Source organism: Dunckerocampus dactyliophorus, chromosome 18 (assembly GCF_027744805.1).
Source record: "Dunckerocampus dactyliophorus isolate RoL2022-P2 chromosome 18, RoL_Ddac_1.1, whole genome shotgun sequence".
Classification (NCBI taxonomy): Eukaryota; Metazoa; Chordata; class Actinopteri; order Syngnathiformes; family Syngnathidae; genus Dunckerocampus; species Dunckerocampus dactyliophorus.
In genome coordinates this window covers 4,696,812-4,717,742 of record NC_072836.1, presented here as the reverse complement: position 1 = coordinate 4,717,742, position 20,931 = coordinate 4,696,812, and the positions used below count along the sequence as shown (strand labels likewise).

General features: G+C 43.6%; 1 protein-coding gene across 1 annotated transcript; it reads right to left on the bottom strand.

The window, feature by feature from the left end:
* Nucleotides 1-187: 187 nt before the first annotated feature.
* Nucleotides 188-20,561, bottom strand: aclya (ATP citrate lyase a). The gene is made up of 28 exons (XM_054760485.1): nt 20,418-20,561; nt 18,638-18,807; nt 16,243-16,365; nt 13,649-13,711; nt 13,390-13,580; nt 11,360-11,439; nt 10,792-10,922; nt 10,170-10,288; nt 9,651-9,787; nt 9,510-9,571; nt 8,547-8,664; nt 8,317-8,471; nt 7,110-7,203; nt 6,466-6,607; nt 6,213-6,381; nt 6,036-6,140; nt 4,992-5,188; nt 4,758-4,839; nt 4,576-4,686; nt 4,379-4,506; nt 3,569-3,662; nt 3,294-3,448; nt 3,073-3,223; nt 1,855-1,998; nt 1,661-1,774; nt 1,497-1,579; nt 1,073-1,149; nt 188-989 (listed from the first exon to the last, which is right to left on the bottom strand). Exons 2-28 carry the CDS (start codon nt 18,794-18,796, stop codon nt 895-897), a joined length of 3,279 nt encoding a protein of 1,092 aa, XP_054616460.1. The 5' UTR covers nt 18,797-18,807; nt 20,418-20,561; the 3' UTR covers nt 188-894.
* Between the last annotated feature and the right edge of the window lie 370 nt (nt 20,562-20,931).

Sequence of the window (20,931 nt, the reverse complement as noted above, 5' to 3'; positions counted from 1 at the left end):
AGTTGATAGAACAAAAAATGACTTATTTTATTGTTAGACGTACATTAAAATTCAATTATTTTATGGCTGATTCATGTTTGTGTTGCTTTTTGGGCACAATCGCGACACTAAACGTGTTATCTTTTACGCTTGTGACGTCACATAGACCATGTTTGAACTACTGAGCTGTATTTGTTATTGAAAAACGAGTACAACTGAGAGAAAACCGTTCTTTACTGATACACAGCAGACATTTTATATACTCAGGTACACAGATGACAAACACTTGAGTCAGTTCACATAGAAACTGCAACAACATTGAGTTCATTACATCGCTTAACATTTCTTTTCACTTTCTGATGAAATATTCCTAATACATTGTCGGGAAATGTATCATCTCACATTGGAAATGTTACCCTCTGTAGGACACATAATCTAGCGCCATTGATCTGTGACCACAACCAACCATTATTGTAGTAATTCTAAGCAATTAGCAATATCTTTGTAGTGCTGATGTAGTATTATAGTATTATTTTCATAGTACCGGTGTGTGATTATTGGAGATTATTAAATGGTCCTTTTTTCAGCCATCCCATTTGTCACACTGTCGAGACAAGTCATGACGGACAAGGACACCTATACATAAATAAAGCTATCGTCTACAGTGTCATTTTATTGCACTACACGGTCACCCCGTAAACAAACTCATGATGGAGCAAATGGCACAATGAGGAGAGCTGCACAGAGACACAACGACAGACTGGTCTTGTCTGAAAGGATGTTCACAGTATCATATGTTTTCTCCACTACTAACGGATTTCCAAAAATAAAAATCGTACCTCTTTCAAGCAATACAGTGACATTAACAGTAACATATTGATGGAATGCCAAAGCTTCAGCCAGGGTGGAATGGTCCTACATGGACATGTGTTCCGGGAGAACGTAGGAGATGTCGTCCCAAGGGTGACGATACAGACCCTGCCTCAACCTCTTCTGGTCCAGGTAGTGTCCTGGGAGAAATTCGATTTTCAGCAAACACATTTTTGCCATATTTTATATATTTTAATTAAGTGGTAGGAATAGCAGAACTCACCGATGAATCCCATGCTGCGACCCAGGACAAAGATGCCATTCAGAGCTCCTATTTCCACAAACTCGTCCGCTTCATCCCTGTGCAAGGAGGTGTTTGAGAGATTAAACAAGCTTTGAGACATTAGTTGGAAATGTGTGGGGAATTCTTTTTTTTGTATTTTTATGGCTTTCACCCCCTAGACTGGTCCAATAAAGGATAGTTATTGAACTATTACTACCATCATGGACATGGACCAAGACAGACTTTTGGTGCAGAAATTGACAAAATGATTTTTGTCATTTTCCAAAATATTTCAGTAAGAAGTAACCTACTTTTCCATTCAATTGAACTAAATTCAAGAATACACAGGAGATTTGTATCTATGAAGAGTGCTGATCCAAACAGACCGATTGTCTTTAGCCTTTGGTGGAGGTCTGCACTCTACCTGGTAAATCCACCACAGGTTCTGAGCAGGTCCACAAAGGCCACACCGATGAAGCCGTCCACGTTCAGGATCAAGTTGGGTTTCTAACACAACAAGAGCACAAGGTGTTAAGTAAAAAGTGCAGAATGTTATGAAGAGGAATGAAGAAAGAAAGGAATCTTGACTTTGGAGGTAGTGATCTTCTCCACATCCAGAGCGTAGTCCAGCAGCTGTGTGGAGGGGAAGTGCTGCTTCACAAAGTCCTTCAAGATCTGGACTCTCATGTCTGGATTGTTAATCTGAGGTAGAAGAGACAAAACAACATCTCAAGACGCGAGAAACGGCACGGGCTTGGTCCGAGATGCAGCGTTTTACTCACAGACTTGACTCTGTGGCCGATGCCCATGATGAGCTTGCCATCCTTCTTCATTTTGTTGACAAACTCCATGGGCAGGATGCCGCTGTCGAACGCCTTGCTGAACTGCTTGGCCGCGGCGTCCAGAGCGCCTCCGAAGCGGTCGCCCTGCACAAAAAAAGATATGTGTTGGTGCGGTTCACTTTTAGTGGAATAAATACACTCACTGACCACGTCATCAGGCACAATGACATGAAACAATACAAAATATGTGCAGTAAAAAGAAAAGTTTTTTAAATTTTTTTAAATTATACATTTTGGTCAATCAGAAGCCTGAAAAAGCAGCCATAGCCAACTTGATTGCGTATTTTCACACATCTGTTCATCAATATAGTGACACATTAAACAGACAAGGATGTGTGCACTAACAGACTTACATAGAGCCCAGCAATTAACATGAATGTTTTGGGGTTTTTAATCGCCCGTGCGTGTTATAACGGGCACACACACAATGAAACCAACACTCGTAAGTCAAAAACTCCAGCACTCGTGTTCTGTTGTTAAAAATGGACACAAGAACGCTAAAGCCGTAGTTTTCCAAAAACTCAACACCTAAGTTTTTGAGAGGCCAAAATGCATAGAAAAATGTCATTTTTAAATCCTCATACTCATGTGGACATGGCCTTAATTTACCAATATGTCTATTATTGTGTCAGTGTTCCCCGCAGGACTGCAATATATTTGTGGTGGTTGGCTTTAGGATGTGGGGGTGACGCCGCTAAATGACGTCACTGTCTAATTTGCCATGGCGCATATAAAATTTGTTCAGAACTACAAATGAACTTTCTTCTGTCACTTGTTTTTTGAATGTCATAAACAAGACTGAGCGGGTGATGTGCCCGTAGCAGCACCCACTGGTGGTTGAGATACGTACGTATACCACCATACGTACTTTCTTGTCAGTCTCCGCTAAAAGGGTCTGAATGTTCGCTAACTAGTCACTAAGTTGGCAACACTGATCCCTCCTGCTTCATCTTCTTATTCTCTGGCAGACCAGGTGCATATGAGTTGTGCTATGAAATAGAGTTATGATGCCATCTACTGTGCGGAGTTGGAAAAACAAGCTACATTTCCAGACAGTCCCATTGTAATGTGTTTATGAGCGAGGACACACAGGTAGCGCTAAATCAAATACATTTGTGAAACACTGTGTGTATTTTTGTGAAATGCAGCGTGTCTTACAATGGTGAGGAGGCCGGAGGTGAGGCTGGAGATGAGATCTTTCCCAGCCCGAGCGCACACGATGGTGTTGTGGGCTCCGGAAACGGCCGGACCGTGATCAGCCGTCACCATGAGACACATCTCAATGAACTGGCAGGCGTATCTAGGCAACCTGCAACAAACAGACTGAATCATCATGTTGTCTTACCAGTTTGTTTGACCAGCCCGAGGAAAAAACAGACCTCCTCTGGAACCAGAGAAGCCCAAGAGTTCCTCCCAGGCCAATTTCAGATTTGAAGACCTCTGTGATGGGCATGCCGGCATAGATGAGCTCCTGCCCTCTCTCGTCACAGATGCTGGTCATGAAGGACGCCGGTTTACGGATGAGACCCAGCTCCTGCATGTCAAGAGGGAAAAAAATACACTGGCTGATGTGCAACAAGTTCAATCATTTTAAATAAATAAATAAAGTAATTAATTAATGAATTAAAAGTGTAAAAGTCAACATGTTACGGACTCGTGCCCAGGAGTAGTCCATGGGAACAGTGGGGGGTGGCATCTCTGGCGCTGGCTGGATGACTCCTTTCGTAACAAGGTCGTCATATACGCACCTGCATGCATAGAAAACATAGGGTTTCATCTTCATCTAGATCCATGTTGGATATACTGTACAGTCAGTCGACCCTCGCAATATCGTGCTTCAATTATCGCTCCCTCGCTATATCGCAGCTTTTCAGATATTAATTATTAATTACTAAATGATGGCTGTTTCGTGGTAGACTATGTTCTATTATTGGTCAACGCATATTGAAATACGATATGTAGTATCCTGGTCGTTAGGCGGCAGTAATGACATGAAACACTGATACATTATCTTACATTACATTACCTTAACACTGCATGAAGTCATGAAGTCAGCCATGGCATGTCTGAGTCAGGGTACAAAAAAGTTCTCCTCCCATTCCATGTGGAAGTGGTAAGCTTTTGGCTTCTTAAGTTTAGAAGAAATACATTTGAGGCTAACTGGTTAGCTCTCTAGCTAGCGGCCGCCTCGAGTCCCTGCAGCATAAGAGTTGCGCAATGTGTTAATAAATAATAAGAGTGGAAAGGTGACTATAAGGGTGTTATTTCATGTCTACAGGGCTCTAATAATGTTAAAACCATATTTAGAAAGTCAAACAGGTTCTATGCTCTAACTACAAAAAAGTGTATTAACACTGAATCCTATATTGCGGGAATTAATTTATGGCGGTTGGGTCTGGAACCAATTAACCGCTACAAACGAGGGACGACTGTAATAAAAATATGAATAAGAGCCTGCACTGACTTGATGATATCTCCCAGCTCATCAAAGCTCTTCGGTACAAAAGCACCAGCCTCCTTCAGAGCTTTGTTCTTTGCCACCGCCGTCTCCGAAGCCTGGTTAGCGCACGCTCCCGCATGGCCAAACTGGACCTGAGGCGCACACAAATCAAAGAATCAAAAGCCTTTTCAAGCTCCTGTTGTCAGTCATGTTTGTCTTACCTCTGAGGCGAACATGGTGGCGCAGGTTCCGATGCACCAGCACACCACGGGCTTGGTGATCCTGCCTTCTTTAATAGCCTGGCAGATCTTGTACTCCTCCGTGCCGCCGATCTACGCACAAGATGAGGCAACATCAGGACTCGCTCAAACCTGCGGAGAAGTTGAGTGAAATGATGCCCCACCTCTCCGAGCACGACAATCATCTTCACCCCGGGGGTGTCCTGGTAGCGCAGCACGTGGTCAGTGAACACGGACCCCGGGTACCTGCAGCACAGTCCACACTTGTTTACATGGTGTTAGAATAAACCATAATATCTGGTTAGGTTTCCCTGATACCAGACTTCTTAGAGAAATGTAAGTATTACGTAAACAATAGTCAAGCATGGCGGAGACAACATGTGTCAAAGGTCACATACCGGTCTCCGCCAATGGCCACCCCTTCAAAGACGCCGTCGGTGGTGCGCGAGATGATGTTGTTGAGCTCATTGGACATGCCCCCCGAACGCGACACGTACGCCACGCTGCCCGGCCGGTACAGTTTGGAGGCGAGGATGTTGTCCAGCATTCCTCCCGTGTTCCCGATCTTGAAGCAGCCTGGCTTGATGCCTCCCACCTGGGACACCAGACAGCCAGACCATACGTTTATTTACACCACATTTTACAATACATCATTTTCACATCTTAGTCTACATTTATTTGGGGCAAGAAGTGAACCATGTGTCATTTTATAGTGCTTTTTTTACATTTTAGTATACTATTTCCTTTTTTCTTTTGGACATTCTTTAATTCGCTCTCATAGTGTGATTTTTTGGGTATATTTATTTGTATTTACTGACATTTTGGATATATTTATATGATTATTTTATCAAATTTCATTCATTTATTCATTTTCTATCCTACTGGGGGGTATGCTGGAAACCTACCCCAGCTGACTTTGGGGAGAGGCGGGGTACACCCTGGACTGGTCGCCAGTCAATCGCAGGGCACATAAAGACAACAACCATTCACACTCACATTCATACCTATGGACAATTTAGAATCAGCAATTAACCTAACGTGCATGTTTTTGGAATGTGGGAGGAAACCGGAGAAAACCCACGCACACACGGGGAGAACATGCAAACTCCACACAGAAAAGTTCAACAGAGATATTTAGTAAAATGTTTAAAATGTAAATTGTATTATTTAAAAAGGTGGCAGAGTGGTTTGGCCACACAGTCAGGAGATCGGGAATCTGGGTTCGAATCTCCGTTATTTTATGTATTTTTGCACATTTATGCTAAATCTATTGAAATATGTGTTTGACATTTAGTTTAGTTGGCCAAAAAAACACATACTGTAGCTTGTAAATTGCGTTTTGTTGCTTTAGACATTGTCAGTAAAGTTGGCTTCGTCTGGTACTGCTGTATAGGTCGTCTCAAGGCATTAAGACTCGCACTGCAGGAGGAGATCAGACTCACTGTCGCTGGTCCGATGATAGTGATGCCTTTTTCATCCGCTGCCTTGATGATCTTCCTGGTGTGGGCCTCAGGGATTCCCTCAGCTATTATAGCGATGGTGTGAATCTAAACACACACAAAAAAAAAACAATTAACAAATTTTTCTAGCCCACAGAAGGTCCTGTTGTAATGAGGTACCTGCGGGTACTGCATGGTCTCCATGGTGCTGTCAAAGGCCGAGCGCAGGGAGGCGAAGCTGATGAGCACATCCACGTCCGTGTGCTTCTTCATGGCGTCGCTCATGTTCTTATACACAGGGATGAGGATCTCCTTGTGTCCCCAGTAGAACTTCTGCTTGTGGTCTCCGCTGGAAGGCAGCAGGGCTGAGCATGACGTATTGTTGTGTGGTATCAGATTAAAAATGTTATTATGGTCACAGAGCTTTCATTACGTGAAGGGGTACACCATGGCCGCCACTGAGGGCTCGTCTCTGGAGCAGACGTAGTCAAAGTCCAGCATGCCCTGCACGGCGCGCGTCTGCATGCCCCACACGATGGACTTGGTGTGTTTGCTGAACAGCGTGGTTGCCTTGGCTACATGGAGAGGGCAGATGCTGATAATCACTGTGATGGAAGTCACCTTGTGAGCCATTTTATAAGAATACACATTCATTCATGCATGATGCTGCTGCAGCCTATGATACTCACTTTAAATTATCATTCATCTTATTTATTATCTGATTTAATAATTTGACTTTTGTGGGTCTATAATATTTTTCATTTACTATTTTCGGATGTTTTTCTGTTACTTTAGTCAATTCTATTATTTAAAGACGCAAAGTCTATTGGAACCTACACTATATCTATTTGCTAATTTACCACCTTTATTTGATATTCCTGGATTTATTTTGCTTTTTTATTGTATTCATTTCTATGATTTAATTGTTTTAATTAATTAAATTAATAGAAGGCATTATAAGTTAACGTTCCAGTTGTTTTTCTACACCTGAAGCGGGAGCTAACCCACCTCTAAATAAATCCCAATTACGCAGCCCAAAGGTGTAACATAACCACGTGCATGTGTGCATTTTCTCACCAACAGGAGCTCCACTTTTGGCTTTCTTAGCTGGCGAGCTCTCGGCTTTGGCTCTGTTCTCAGAGAAGGAGGCTGTTCGAGTGGACCCTGGAGTCTGAAAGTGCCACAGAGTGTTATTATCAATTCTATTTGCTCCGTGGGACAAAATTCCCCACAGACACACTCCATGATCTTGTGAAACGTGTTGCAATAAGAGTGGAAGCTGTTATAGCTGCAGGGGGAATACTGCGGTGCGTGTAGAGCAGGGGCGTCCAAAGTAAGGCCCGGGGGGCATTTGCAGCTGGCAGCAGTTTTTTTTTGTTGTTTTTTTATAAATCGGACCGTGGCACATTAAAAAACCCAGCAAAAATGGAAAAATCAGCAGTTATTTTCAAGAATAAAGTCAAAATATTAAGAGAAAAAAAAAGTCGTATTCTAACAAGAAAAAGCCATAATTTTACCACAATAAAGTCCTAATATCACGAGGGGAAAAAAATCATAGCATAAAGTTGAAATATTAAAGAAAACGTTTTTTTTTTTTTAAGTTGTAACATTATAAGAAACAAAACAAAATATTCCCATAATATTATAACTTTAAAGTCATAATATTATGAGAAGTAAATTTACAAAGTTTATTATTATTATTAAGAATAAAGATTATTAGATTATTCTAAGTATCAAAACTAATAGATTATTATGAGAATAATGTTGAAATATTTGGAAAATTAAAAAAAAATAACAGCAACAATGGCACAAAGCTGAGATGTATTTTCCCAATAAATATAAGAAACACTTCTTAGCATAGCGACGTGTTGCGTTACAAAATATCGAAGTGGCAAAGTTGCTTCCTTTCATTTTTTTTTGTGTGTGTTGACTATCGTTCATTACACAAGTTGCATTTCACCATTTTACCACTAGGTGGAATGTTGCAATACTTTTTGTCCATACAGTGCACAAAGGACCGCACACGTGCGCACACGCACGCGCGTGCACACACAGTCTTAATGGAAGCTTCCGGGCAAACAGAGTGCATTCCTGCAAGCGGCCACAACAATTTGAGTGAGTCAGTTGGCATCACAATGAAAAGCTCTCACACAAAGGAGCCGCGGGGACTCTGATAACGCTCCGTGCTTCACTTAAAAGAGGACAAAGCGATGTGCTGTTAAACCACCGCCGTCTGCGGAGACTGCTGCACGACACGGACGCCTATTTGTCTGCCGAGTCGTACCGATTGGCTGCCGCTGGAGTTGAGGAGGAAGTTGGCGGTGTGGGCGGCCACGGGAGGCTGGTTGGGGATTGGCCGGTGGCCCAGCGCCATGCCAACAATGGCGGTCATGTGGGTTTCCGTGCCAAAGACGTGGATGGGGATGCCAGTGGTCTTGCCTGTCAAGGGGGAGGGGTTTGATGAGACAAGCACTTGATAAATACAAGAGGAGAGACTTCATTTGAAGAACATACCAACTTCGCCCATCACCCGCAGACCCTCCTGATAGTTTGGACCCCCGCGCCTGACAAAAATGGTAACTTCATGCTCCTTTAGAGGCACCTGGTAGTCTCTGATAGCTCGAACAATTCCCTAAGAGGAGGAAAGGCAATGTTAGCACCTTGCTATTAAAAAAAACAGCAGCACAGTATATCCCCATATATTCACGCTGCTTTAAATGGTAAATAATTTGTTTTTGAAAATGGTAACTTAAAAAACAGTGGTTTGACAGCACTATCTGCAGGGGAAAAGAGTGTTGCAACTAGAAATGCAGCAGAAGGAGCTGCCTCACAAGTCAACTCACTCAACATTTTCCAACAGGAAGATGCTTTTGCTTTGGCAAGACATGATGCTGTGTAACTGCAGCCGTTTCTTAATGGATAAAAATAAATTTCAAATGTGTTTCATAACTGCGAGACACATATTATAAGGTTTAAGGCAGGGGTGTCCAAACCAGCGAGGGCCACATAGTGAAAAAGTATATTATTTTTCGTCACAATACTACGACTTTATTCTCGTTAGTTTACAACTTTTTCTCTAATATTTTAACTTTATTCTCCTGTGATTACTGCTGTTTTGTTCCATTTTTGCAGTTTTTTTTTATTTTCCAAATGTTTGAACATTACCGTACTTCTGACTTTTTCCATAATATAACTTTTTTCCCCAGCCTAATTTTACAAAAATTATTTTTCTTTGTTGCTGGAAACTGGAAAAAATAAAAAATAAAATTACTGCTGATTTTTCCATTTTTACTGAGGTTTTTTTCATGTGAAATAATATTTTTTAAATGTGCCGTGGGCCAATAAAAAAACAGCCCCACGCCGCACTTTGGACACCCCTGGTTGAAGATAAGGGCTTTTTCAAGGTATGTTCATTATTCGTGATTTTTCACCATGCATGGGGGGTCTTGGAACGTAAACAGAGGGGATCTATTGTACCTTGAATGTGGCTGCAACGTTTGTGAAGTTAGCAATGCTTCCTCCGATGATCAAGACCTTTCCTGGAACACATCAACATGTCTTTTTGCGTTAGTAAAAAACCTGCACAGCTAATCGGACTTCACAGAGTTTGTAAGATACCATCAGGATGTTTCTCCCTGGTCATGAGCGAGAGGATGGTCTTGGCGTAGTCATAGGTCTGCTGCTCGCTCGGCGCCCCCGAATACTCGCCGTAGTTGGCCAGCTCGTTAACTCCACCCAAGTCACAGATGGTGTCACTATTAGAGTTGGACAGAAGAGAAAACGTCAACAAATGTAAAATCCTTCTTTTTAAAAGAAAAAAAAAAGCCACGTAATTAATAGTGCACTGTAAAATAGGTAGAGCAGACAGACAACGCTCAGAGGGATTCATTAGTCATGGCTGTGGAGTCTGCATGGGACACCTCACACCCCCAAAACAGATGGAGGAGGAAGGAGGAGGACTCATTTATGCAAACCTTTCAAAAACAAACTAATGTTAGCTTATACATTACCAGTCGTGAGTTTGGAGACACTTTCTCATTCACTAGGATGGAAAAGTGTCTACAAACTCTTGGCTGGTGCTGTACATGAAATCATAATATAACACAGTCAGCTGTTAGGAGGCAAGTGATTTAGTACCTGTACACCACTGAAGCTCCTCCACCTGCCACCATGGTCCATATCCTGCCCTGGGGGTTGAGAAGGGTCAGTTTGAGGCTGGCACCGCTCTTGGCGTCCAGGTCGGCGATGTAGGCCTCCTGTAAACAAGGTTGATTAGGAGGTTAGGCCCTTCTTGTACACGTGTAACAAGGTAGAACATGTGAACACTTGTATGTGTACTTACTGGCCACTCACAACAGCTGTGCCTAATGAAGTGGCCAGTGAGAGTGTATTCACAGTGATTGTAGCTGTGTGGTGCAACGGTGCTTGATGTCGAGATGCACGCACGCGCGTGCACACACGCACACACACACACACACACACACACACACACACAGCTGGCGTCTGGAAAGAAAATGCTTCCAAATCAAAGGCGCCCGCTGTTCTCTCCTCCCCGCTTCATCGCCACTCGAGTCACCGTGGCCCAATTAGAGCGTCCGTCTGGCACACCGGGAGTCTGTCTGAGACCAGCCCGAAATGCACCGTCCGCAGAGAGTGACTGCTTTCTTGTGTGTTCAATTCTAAATGACATACGTATTCATGTGCTCATTTTTAAAACTAAATCCTATAAATCCGATAAATCAATCCCGTGGTTGTTTACCTCAGGGTAGGCCTCCCTGCCAAAAGGTGGCGGGAACTCCACATCCCCCCACTTGGCCTTGCAGATGTAGTCCGCCGTGGCGTCGATCTTTGCCGCCATGTCCAGCACGTAGACGCCATCTTTGGTGACCACTGAGATGGGAGAGAGCGAGAGGGGTGGAAGTGAAGGAAGACACGCCCACCCGAAGAGTTATGACCATGTTAGCCGAGGAGAGCTGCCTGCAAATTGGTTCTGTACCACATCAAAGCAGGCAGAGCCGGCCTCGGACTGCCAGAGGACATGTTCTTTGTAGGCAATTATAAACATCATCAAACAGCAGATGCGTTAATTATTGACTTGTTTCCTTCCTCTGTGTTTTAAAAGTGGCAAAATCTACTTCAAGCCGGTTTTATGTAATGTACTGATGTTGTTTTCTTTCATAATCTCATAACATATTCATGAATGTTTGGCTTCCAACATGACGACACATATCATAGTCACAGCTATTTCTGTAATGTTACGGCATCTTATTAGCTAGAGTAGATGACATTGTGCAGGTGAGCCGAATGTGGCGTTCAGGTAAACCTACCCAGTGGGTTGATCTCCAGGTATGTGAAGAACAGGTCTTCGTACAGGTTAAAGAGTCCTACAATGAATTGGGCCAGGATCCTGCCAATATGTGATCAAGACATGTGCATAAGAGTACAACACATACATTGACTTAATTGCCAGCACGGGCAGTATGCTTTGCATACGATAACACACAGAAATTAATCATGACGCACATTTTGACATGTAGCTTAAGCATAAGACTGACTTTGTGGGGGCATCCCAGCTATGGTTTGTTTTCCACATCCGATAATGAAGGAAGGAAAACAGTGCACCTGTTCATTAGCTTTCCTGTCTTCTTGCAGGGGAAGCAAAATCTAATTTGTGTCAGCCCGTTGTCAGTACCCCATCCGACCCGCGGGAGCGAGCCGAAGTGACTCAGCCTCCCAAGTGTGCTCGGAATGGAAAAGTGGCGAATCGGGAGAGAAGCTGCGCGATGTCGGGGTTGCTTCGTCAATGTCAGCCAAGACAGTGAGCCGCAATCGTAACGAGAGCGCTGGACAAGAAGGGGGTGGGGGGGGTCGGGGTTAGACTCTGTATCACAGCCATCAAAATAAAATGGACGTGCTCTGAATGCACTGCAGCCTTGAAGGGAGGCTGGGGGGGGGTGGAGTCAGATGGAAAAAGCAGCGGAGGAGGGTTTGTCATTTGGCTAATGGAAACCACTTGCAACCCCACCCACCACCTCCACCACCACTCAGATATCACATCTGCTGCCTTGTCTCAGTTAGACATGTGGTGTTGGGCCACGGGGGTAGTAGTGCTTCACATAGATGACTTTAGTACAGCCGGTGTGGGATTAATTCCCGCTGAATGTGCTGAATGTGAATTTCTAAGGGTGCAATTGCAGCTGCTAAATTTCTTATCTTGATTTTGGGGTGCAGGTGTGCTGCTCTACCACAAGATGGTCGCCCACTCAATTCTAAATCCATGATTCACCAATCTTTCCTCTCAACTATGCATCAATGTTGTTTCAATGCCACTGCTGTCAGCGTGTCAGGTTTGGCAACGTTGATTCAGCGTCTGTTTTGCATTGAAATTTCAATGTCAGCCATTGTGATGGAAGATGAGCAACAACCAACATTGTTTCAATGTTACCTTGCTATCTGGGAATAACGCACACTTTTGCTACTTTATGACCAGTGAATGCAACTTACTTGTGCACACTCATGTCCACCATTTAAAAAGCGGTGTTTAATTAGGATTAATAATTACTTGATTGGATTTATATCGCACCTCTTGACACCCAAAGCACTTTACACACTGAGATGTTTTTTCTTCCATTTTTGGTTAAAACATTTCCAAAGAACACCCCCACATAAAAAACAGAAAAACACAACAGGACTATTTGGTCCAAAATCTAATCTTTATCATGTATTATTAGCATGCAGTAAGGTCATCAAACCTCACCTTCATGCAGAGTATCTGCATTCTGGGACCAAATATGAGGTAAAGAAAAAGGAGGAAAATACAGTATAGCAGTCTACAGTATTTGTGCAGCATGGAACAAAGTTAGCACATGCACACAACTATGGCGCATTCAAGGACCGTCAAAGTGGGACGGGTCACCGCTCGCCGAAATACAATGAAACAAAACATAAAACCATAAGAAATAAACCTGCAACAACTGTGGGATTTCTAATTGTATTTTTTTTAATAATGGCTCATATTTCCAAACGTGATATGCATTTACATAAAATATGATGTACTGTATGAATGTATTTTTTTTAGGTGTATAATTATATCATTGCGCCTGAAAGTTTCCTGCAGTCCAGTTCGGCCCCACCCACAGGGACCCCTGCCCTACTGGCACTTTGAAGAGGCATTTTTATTGAATGGAATGGTACAACTATGTTCTCCGCTAGGTTGTACATGCAAACACATGGAGCAGCTCAGGGGCGGCACTGGACGAGCAGCTAAGAATGCAAGCCCAGATTGGGTCCCCCAACCAGCCCTTAGTACTGTAATTTCACATACGTGAACTTAAGAAACGTCTTAATTGGTACTCACAGTCTCTTGTCATTAGGGACATGTGAGAGCAGTTGCTTGGTCACAGACTCCTCCCTGATCTTCTCGTCCACGCCAATTAGCAGCTTCTTGGCCTTGGTGTCCACGTCGCCCACGTCCACCCCTCCCTCGTGGTGGAACAGCACGTAGTCGCCCTCACGGGTGGCGTAGATGCACATGTAGAACTCCTCCTCCTGAATGATAAAGTGATAAGTCTTAATCATAATAATTCAACTGTGTTCCCCTGCAATGAATGAGTCACCTGCTTGTGAGGGACGAACGGCTCTATGAGGAAGTTCTTGAGAATGCCTTTGGCCTTTCCCACCTGAGGACCATCCAGGAAATATTTGTTAGAGAGCATGCATCACAACACGGAGAGGAAGCAACACTTCCACAGAGGCCACAACAAATCATCTCCAAACAAAGGAGTCCACAATTCTTGAGAAGAATAGAGCTACGATTCCGAGGAGAATGCCATCATATCTGGCTCCAGGCGCACCGACGCAGCTCATTTGGAGGAGTGCTGTCACCGTTCTTGTGTTAAAGGCCAGCAGGCGCAGCGCTACGAGGGACTGGCGACGAGCAGCCAGCCGTGGAGAGCGGCAGGGAAAAAATATAACAAAGCGCAAAGAGGGAGGGAGTTGACATTTTGAAGGGTGCGAAATGAACAAAAAAAAGGGTTGACGGCGCGTTAGGAATAGTAGGTGAGGATTTTGGATGCCTTATTTTGTGCAATTATACAAACCTGTTAAACCTTGGTGCAGATCCAGATACAGAAAAAAAAACAGACAGAGGCTTTGTACTCGCTACTGAATGCTAGTTTAGTTTTAATTGCAAATTGAAAAAAACACTAAATAATGGCAAAAAATTGTGCAGCGAGGAATTTCTTTTTGCTTTAGATTGTTACAGTCCACTGGCGTTGGGGCCGAGTGGAGAAATGTGGGAATAAAAGGCTTGCTGTGTGTGGGGCGGTTGGTGCACACATTAATGCCCCCTACCGCCACCTGCAGGAAAGGAGTGGAACAGCATTGCCGAGCACGTATACTTGGTTTGGCCATTCTAGTTATTTTTGCACAGTCTAAATTGATGGCACACCTCTTGCACTGGATCTCATTACAGTGCATATTCACAACCCTGCAAATTTGCAGATTTTTGCTCAAAAAGATAATTCTATTTTGTTTTCTCCCAAAAATAAGCTGTTATTTCCACATAAAACAAACCTCATTTACCACAAGTTGGTTATGATTGCTAAATATGTGATAATACAGGTAAAATATACAGCATACATACACCGGCCCACATTTTTTTACATGTGTACAGTATGTCTTTAGCCTCAGTGTGGACATTTCACACTGTGGTCGGCGGTCCTTGAACGTTGTGTGCTGACGCTGCTACATCATCAGTTAGTGGTGAGTACTGATAGACAGTTTACACTTGAAATGCGATAATATGCGGTAAGTGTGTGAGGCATAGTTAGGGCTTAAACCCATGGGGAAAAATATGTGTCTTTTTATCCATCCATCCATTTTCTATACCGCTTCTTCCTCATTAGGGTCACGGGGGCATGCTGGAGCCTATCCCAGCTGACTTCGGGCGACAGGCGGGGTACACCCTGGACTGGTCGCCAGCCAATCACAGGGCACATATAGACAAGCAACCATTCACACTCACATTCATACCTATGGACAATTTAGAGTCGTCAATTAACCTCACCTGCATGTTTTTGGAATGTGGGAGGAAGCCGGAGTACCCGGAGAAAACCCACGCACACACGGGGAGAACATGCAAACTCCACACAGAAATGCCCAGGGGAGAATCAAACCCAGGTCTTCCCACTCTCCAAGCTGTTACTGTGTTGGCCAACGTGCTAACCACTAGACCACCGTGCGGCCGTGTCTTTTTATACAATTTAAAAAAGAAAGTCAAATCAAATAAATATTTGCAAACAAATATAGTTCTACAATCAAAAATAATGGATTTGAAATTTCAAAACAAAATTGCAAACAAAAATAATAGATTTATTTGAAAGTGAAAAAAAGATTTGCAAACAAAATTATTTTTACCGAACAATTTTTCTCCCCGTAAACCTGGATTGCGTTGGGAGTGAACACTGGTTCTGGAGCTGAATCTAATCTAAACTAATCTAATCTAATCTAATCTAATCTAATCTAATAACTACAGCAGTCACTTTTATTGCTAATGCTGATCCAAAATCAGAGGAGACCATTAACGTCAAGGTAGCAGGACTGTTTGGAGGGGGAGGGAGCGAGCCGCGTGTCAAAAAGACACATTTTGATGGGCATCTCCATTGAATTTGATTTTCCATTGTCCAGAACGGAACCCCCGTAAAGAGAGGGCATATTGTCGAGAGGGACCTAACGCTGTGGCTATCATATTTATCTGCGGCATTTTGGGTAATTATCCTGAACTGCCTGAGATGTGTTCAGTTTATGTAACAGAACTCAATTAGCTGGAACATGGCATCTCTATTTATCTCGTTTTAGCGCCGCAGACGGCAGCAGACACTTTCATGTCATGTGTGATGAAGTAAGTCTACGCTCTTCTTCGCTGGTTTATGGAGCATGTGAGCTTCGAGAAGTGTCTTCTTGGTTTATGGGGCGAGGCAGCGTGGGCGCATCGTAGTGATGGATGCTCTGTGCTGTACGTCATGCTGGCTGCACTGATGGACGACCAGCAGCGGCAGCAGCAGTACGCAGCTTGTTCACACATTCAACGGATACAAAATGTACTCATGAAGGAAGGCGGGTGAAGGAGAGGGCGCAGGGATATTATTGATGGCGGGGGTGTTATTGGCCTGAGAAGTGCGCACTCCCCAGAAGAGCGTAGATTACGTACCATGGTCTCCTTCATGAGGCGGGGCTTCAGCCACTCTCTGACGCCATTCAGGTCCAGGTTGACGCCCACCAGGCCCAGCTTGCCTCGCCTCTTGATCAGCTGGTCCGGCTTCACCACCAGCCTCTGGAGAAAGCAAACATGCATCTTTTAGAGGGGTTTTAAAAGAGACCCTTGGCATCTAGTAAAATAATGACATTCATTTCTATGTGTGTTTAAAGGGCGGGTGTTGCCCTTCATGAAAGCCTGCGCCACGTCGGGGTGAGTAATGAGACCGGAACTAGTTTAGAAATAGCTAACGTTTTGTCAACATCAAGTGTGCAAGGGGAAAAAAGGACAACACCCTCCTAAAATACAGAACGTCCTCTGTCTTAATCACCACAAAAGATTTTGCGTCAGGAAGTTGCATCATTTCCTGGATGGCTAGCATTCAAAGTCTTAATAATTATTAAACATCAAACCAGGGTTGTCCAAACTGCGGCCTGCAGCTATTTCATTAATGGGGCTTGGCACATTGTAAACATACAACTAAACAGAAAACTAAACCAAATGGAAGAAAAAAAGCAGTGACTTTAAAAGAATTATGGAGAATAAAGTTATAATATTCAGAAAAAAGTGGTAATCTTTCAAGACATTTTTACCGCAATAAAGTTGTAATATTACAAGGGGAAAAAATATATTTTAGAAGCATGAAGTTGAAATACTAAGGAAAAAAAGGCTGTTTCTATTCGGTCTTAATATCAGGAGAAACAAAACAAAGAATAAATATGCAACTTTTGGAAAATTAGGTTGGAAAAAAGTTGTATATTACGAGAATTAAATATTAAATATTTTAGACATTATGACAAAAAAGATTCACAAGAGTATAGTTGAAATATCTGGGAAAAAAGTGTGATGGAAGGAGAAGAAGTTGATGTTAATAAACACACTTTGTCACCTATAACACAAAGCTTCAGATGAAGGCGGTTATTTCTTGAAATACTGGATATCTAACATGGGTTGCTTTTCAAAATGTAAAATATCAAAGTGGCCCCCGCATCCTCAGTGGAAAAGGTTTGGGCCCCCCTGCGTTAACCGACAAGAGAATGAAAAGAAATTCTCTAAAAAGAGGTAGCGGTGGCCGAGGCTCAGCGCTGATCGCATTCACTTCTGCTGCAGCCCGTTTAGGCAGCAGATGAGCTGGGCCTCAGTTAAGCACGCCCCAAATTTGTTGCCACTTGGTGTTTCGTACGCAACAAGATTTGCAACCATTCATCACCAACTGATAAAACATGCTTATCCTTCATCCTGACACAAAATCAGCGCGTCGCCACCTCAGCAGGATTCTCTCACAACAAGAGCGCAAAGTCACAGCCATTCCTCGTCTAGCGAGAAAGAGAGCGGCGCTTCCTCTCGCTAGCGAGTGAATGACTTATGACAGTGCAGCCATTACTATCTGGGCCCCCGCCAGTCGGGAGGAGGGAGGGGAAGGGGGGGAGGGGTGTATGACACAACCGATGGTGAAAGTTAATGCAATTTCCTAATCAATGCTACCGCAGCACCAGCATCTTTGTCCATATCTACCCTCTGCCTCCTGCTCATACCTGGAAAGAGGAGAAAAACCCCCCACGAAGGACAAGGTTTTACTTTAGCAAGATGAGTCACTGCCGTCTTAATTCAATTCAACCTCCATTAAAAGACACAATATCAGCCTTCTACGTATGATTGCGACAACAGCAAACACCTCTCGGCTCAATCTTCCATCAAACTGCATGTGAAGCATCCCACATGATTCCAGTCTGCCGAGTCCGCAACGCGAGATGCACATTTTGGTCCCTATAACCACCACTGGAACTGATGCTGGAGGTGGGATCTGTCTATTCACTGGATGCAGATGCAGATGCTGATGCTGCTGCACGCTATATGGACAAATGCATTGTGACATGACACGTCACCGTTTCCCACAGGACTGCAATCTACTTGTGGAGGTGGTGGGTTGTGTCAAATTTACATAATTGGCTTGATGATTTGCACAAAGTGAGTAACGAACGTGAAAAGCAAAACAATTATGTTTAGACCAACAAATGAGCCACAGCAGCTCGTTGAGAAGAACGATACGTGCTTTCATGTCAGACTCTCCAAAAGTCGCTAAGTTGGCAGCACTGATCTACGCAGTGTATTTTCCACAGTGCCATAAAAATAAACGACTCTTTTCATTAATGTTCTGAGGAAATATCACAAGGACCTTGGCGGAGGCAGGGAGTGATTGCATTTTGGCGCTCCCTGCAGTCAGTGACGTCACCTAACAAGCGCCAGGAGGCCTATGTGTCTCCATGAAAGAGGACAGCACCATCCATTACAATCTGAACGTGTGCTTATGAAGCCAATCTGCAACGACACCATCAAAAGCCTGCCTCACCTCTGTGAGCAGCCACGGGTGCTCTTGGGCCACTCGGTCCAGGTCGGTCTCGGGAGTGACGTTGACATAACGGAAGCGGTTTTGGACCGGAGCGGAGGTGCAGATGTACTTGTAGAGGAACTCCTTCCCCGTCTGCTCGGAGATGGCTTTGGCAGACATGACGGCGGCGGCTGGATGGATGGACAGAGAAGGACAGAGATCTAACCTCATCAGCCACAGCTTCTCCGCACTAATAACATAAGAGGCAATTATTTACCACTCTGGTTGTTGTGTGTGTACCGACTGTACTTGCAGAGCAACATGCAAACAGTGTACAATATCCACATGACACAATTAAAACAAATAAGATTGAATGATGTGTAATGGCGGCTATAAATTTTATCACTAAGGGGAGGAGCTTTTGTGACCTTTACACTTTGCACACATTACTTCCCGTTGTCAGATTGCATACAATATGCATTTGTTTTGCCTTCATAACTTTCCCATTCTGGAATTACAGTTATTTATGGAGAGTAGAACTCTAAAGACAGGAATTGGACAGATGCAGTCCATTCCCTTACTGCTTCAAGACAAGCACAGGAAATACAGTTGATTATAAGTGTGCCAATGTAAATAAGGATGGTGCTTGCTACTGCTTCTTGGGTCTCAATTGCCATGTGCATGCGTGTCTGCTTTCCTCGTCTCAAGCGTCCAAACAGGCAGGAAGAAGGTTCACTCTGCATTGGTTTCAGCACCTTGGCACATTTGTTCCATAAAACAACAGCACGAACGGAGTGAGCCCTTTTGTCAGTCACACAGTCTCTTTGTCTCGGTGGGTTGAATTGGGGACGCTAGCATAGTAGAAATAAAATTATATTGCAATATATTGTGGTAAATTTTTATTATATTATTTTCATTGTGCTTTTCTTAAAAGTAATGATAAAATCTGCTCTCATCTCTTTCTCGTAGACCCAGTCTCGCGCATCGTCTTGTCTCGTGACACTAATGCAGTCCAAAAAATATAACGGCTTATCTCATCTCAGCATAGCAACAGTAGCGTGTTGATAAAAGTGAAGTAAATCACTTTTAAATCAAACCTGACAGCCACTGTTGCGCACTACAAGGACGGAGCAGCTGCTCCTCCAGTGGTTCATTTCACTGAAAGCCCCCATGTCGCCTCAGTGGCTCTCTTCTATCTCTTAAGGGGATTAATGGCAGTGTCGGGGACATTTTCACTATTGATTACCATTCGCCCAGAGTCCCCACAGAGTCAACAGCGGGACAGATGGAAATGGTTTGTGCAAAATCCATCCATGGGCTCAATATATCATCCACTTTGCCTGTCTTCTCTGGTGCACATTTGGACTGATGATGCTCAATATGAAGATGAAGATGATGGATGGCTAGACAGGTACAAATAAATAGTTACTGAGCTACAGCAACAAAAGTGTGCACTGAATTTAATCAAGCATTGCTGTAATGTAGCCAAAAGAAAACAAACTGCTAACCTGATCATAAGTGCTATTAATACGGAATTGGTGCTAGAAAGAGTGACAGCTACATTCATTCATTTACAGTGAAGTTTGGAGCATCAGTATTTTATTCACTTTCAAACTATTATTAAAACAAAGTTTACATTATGACTCTATGCGTTTTTGCACATTAGACAATGGGATGTGGCGTCAAAGCAGTTAAACTTGTTCCCCATATCGGTTCATCTTTGTCCCTTCACAGACTGTTGAAAATGCAAATTTCATCGTGGTAAAGTACTAAAACAGCCGTAAAACCGCGAGGTCCTCACCTTGTGTTTGAAATACGGTGTTCGGTGAGCTCTAGTGGAGTTCCGGGGTTGGATATGACAGCTATCCTCGGCTCCGTCGGAACCAACGGTACCGGAGAAAGGAGTTCACTGCGAGTTTTGTGTTCCGCCTTCTATCTGCCGAGGGGTCCGGCTGATGTTTGCTGGCCGCTGATTGGCTCATCAGACACCTTGCTCTTTTGGTGCTTTCAACAACTATAGGAAATATGAGAATGTGGCACCTAGAGGTAATGTGGTTTTGATCACAAACGAATATTGGCAAAACGCTATTGAAACTAGCAGTTTTCTAAACCCAACATGTATAGAAAAACGGCTCTCTTAACAGAGCTCCGTTTGAGGCACTTGGCGTTCGGGCTGCGTGGATAGCTGTATTCACAAATTGGGGAGCATTGAACGTCTCACAAGCTAACACACGACAATGACGCACAGAAGACGATTGGCTGACTTTATCTAAACAGTATCCAATAAGCAGGCTTGTTCAACAAGCTATGAGCTA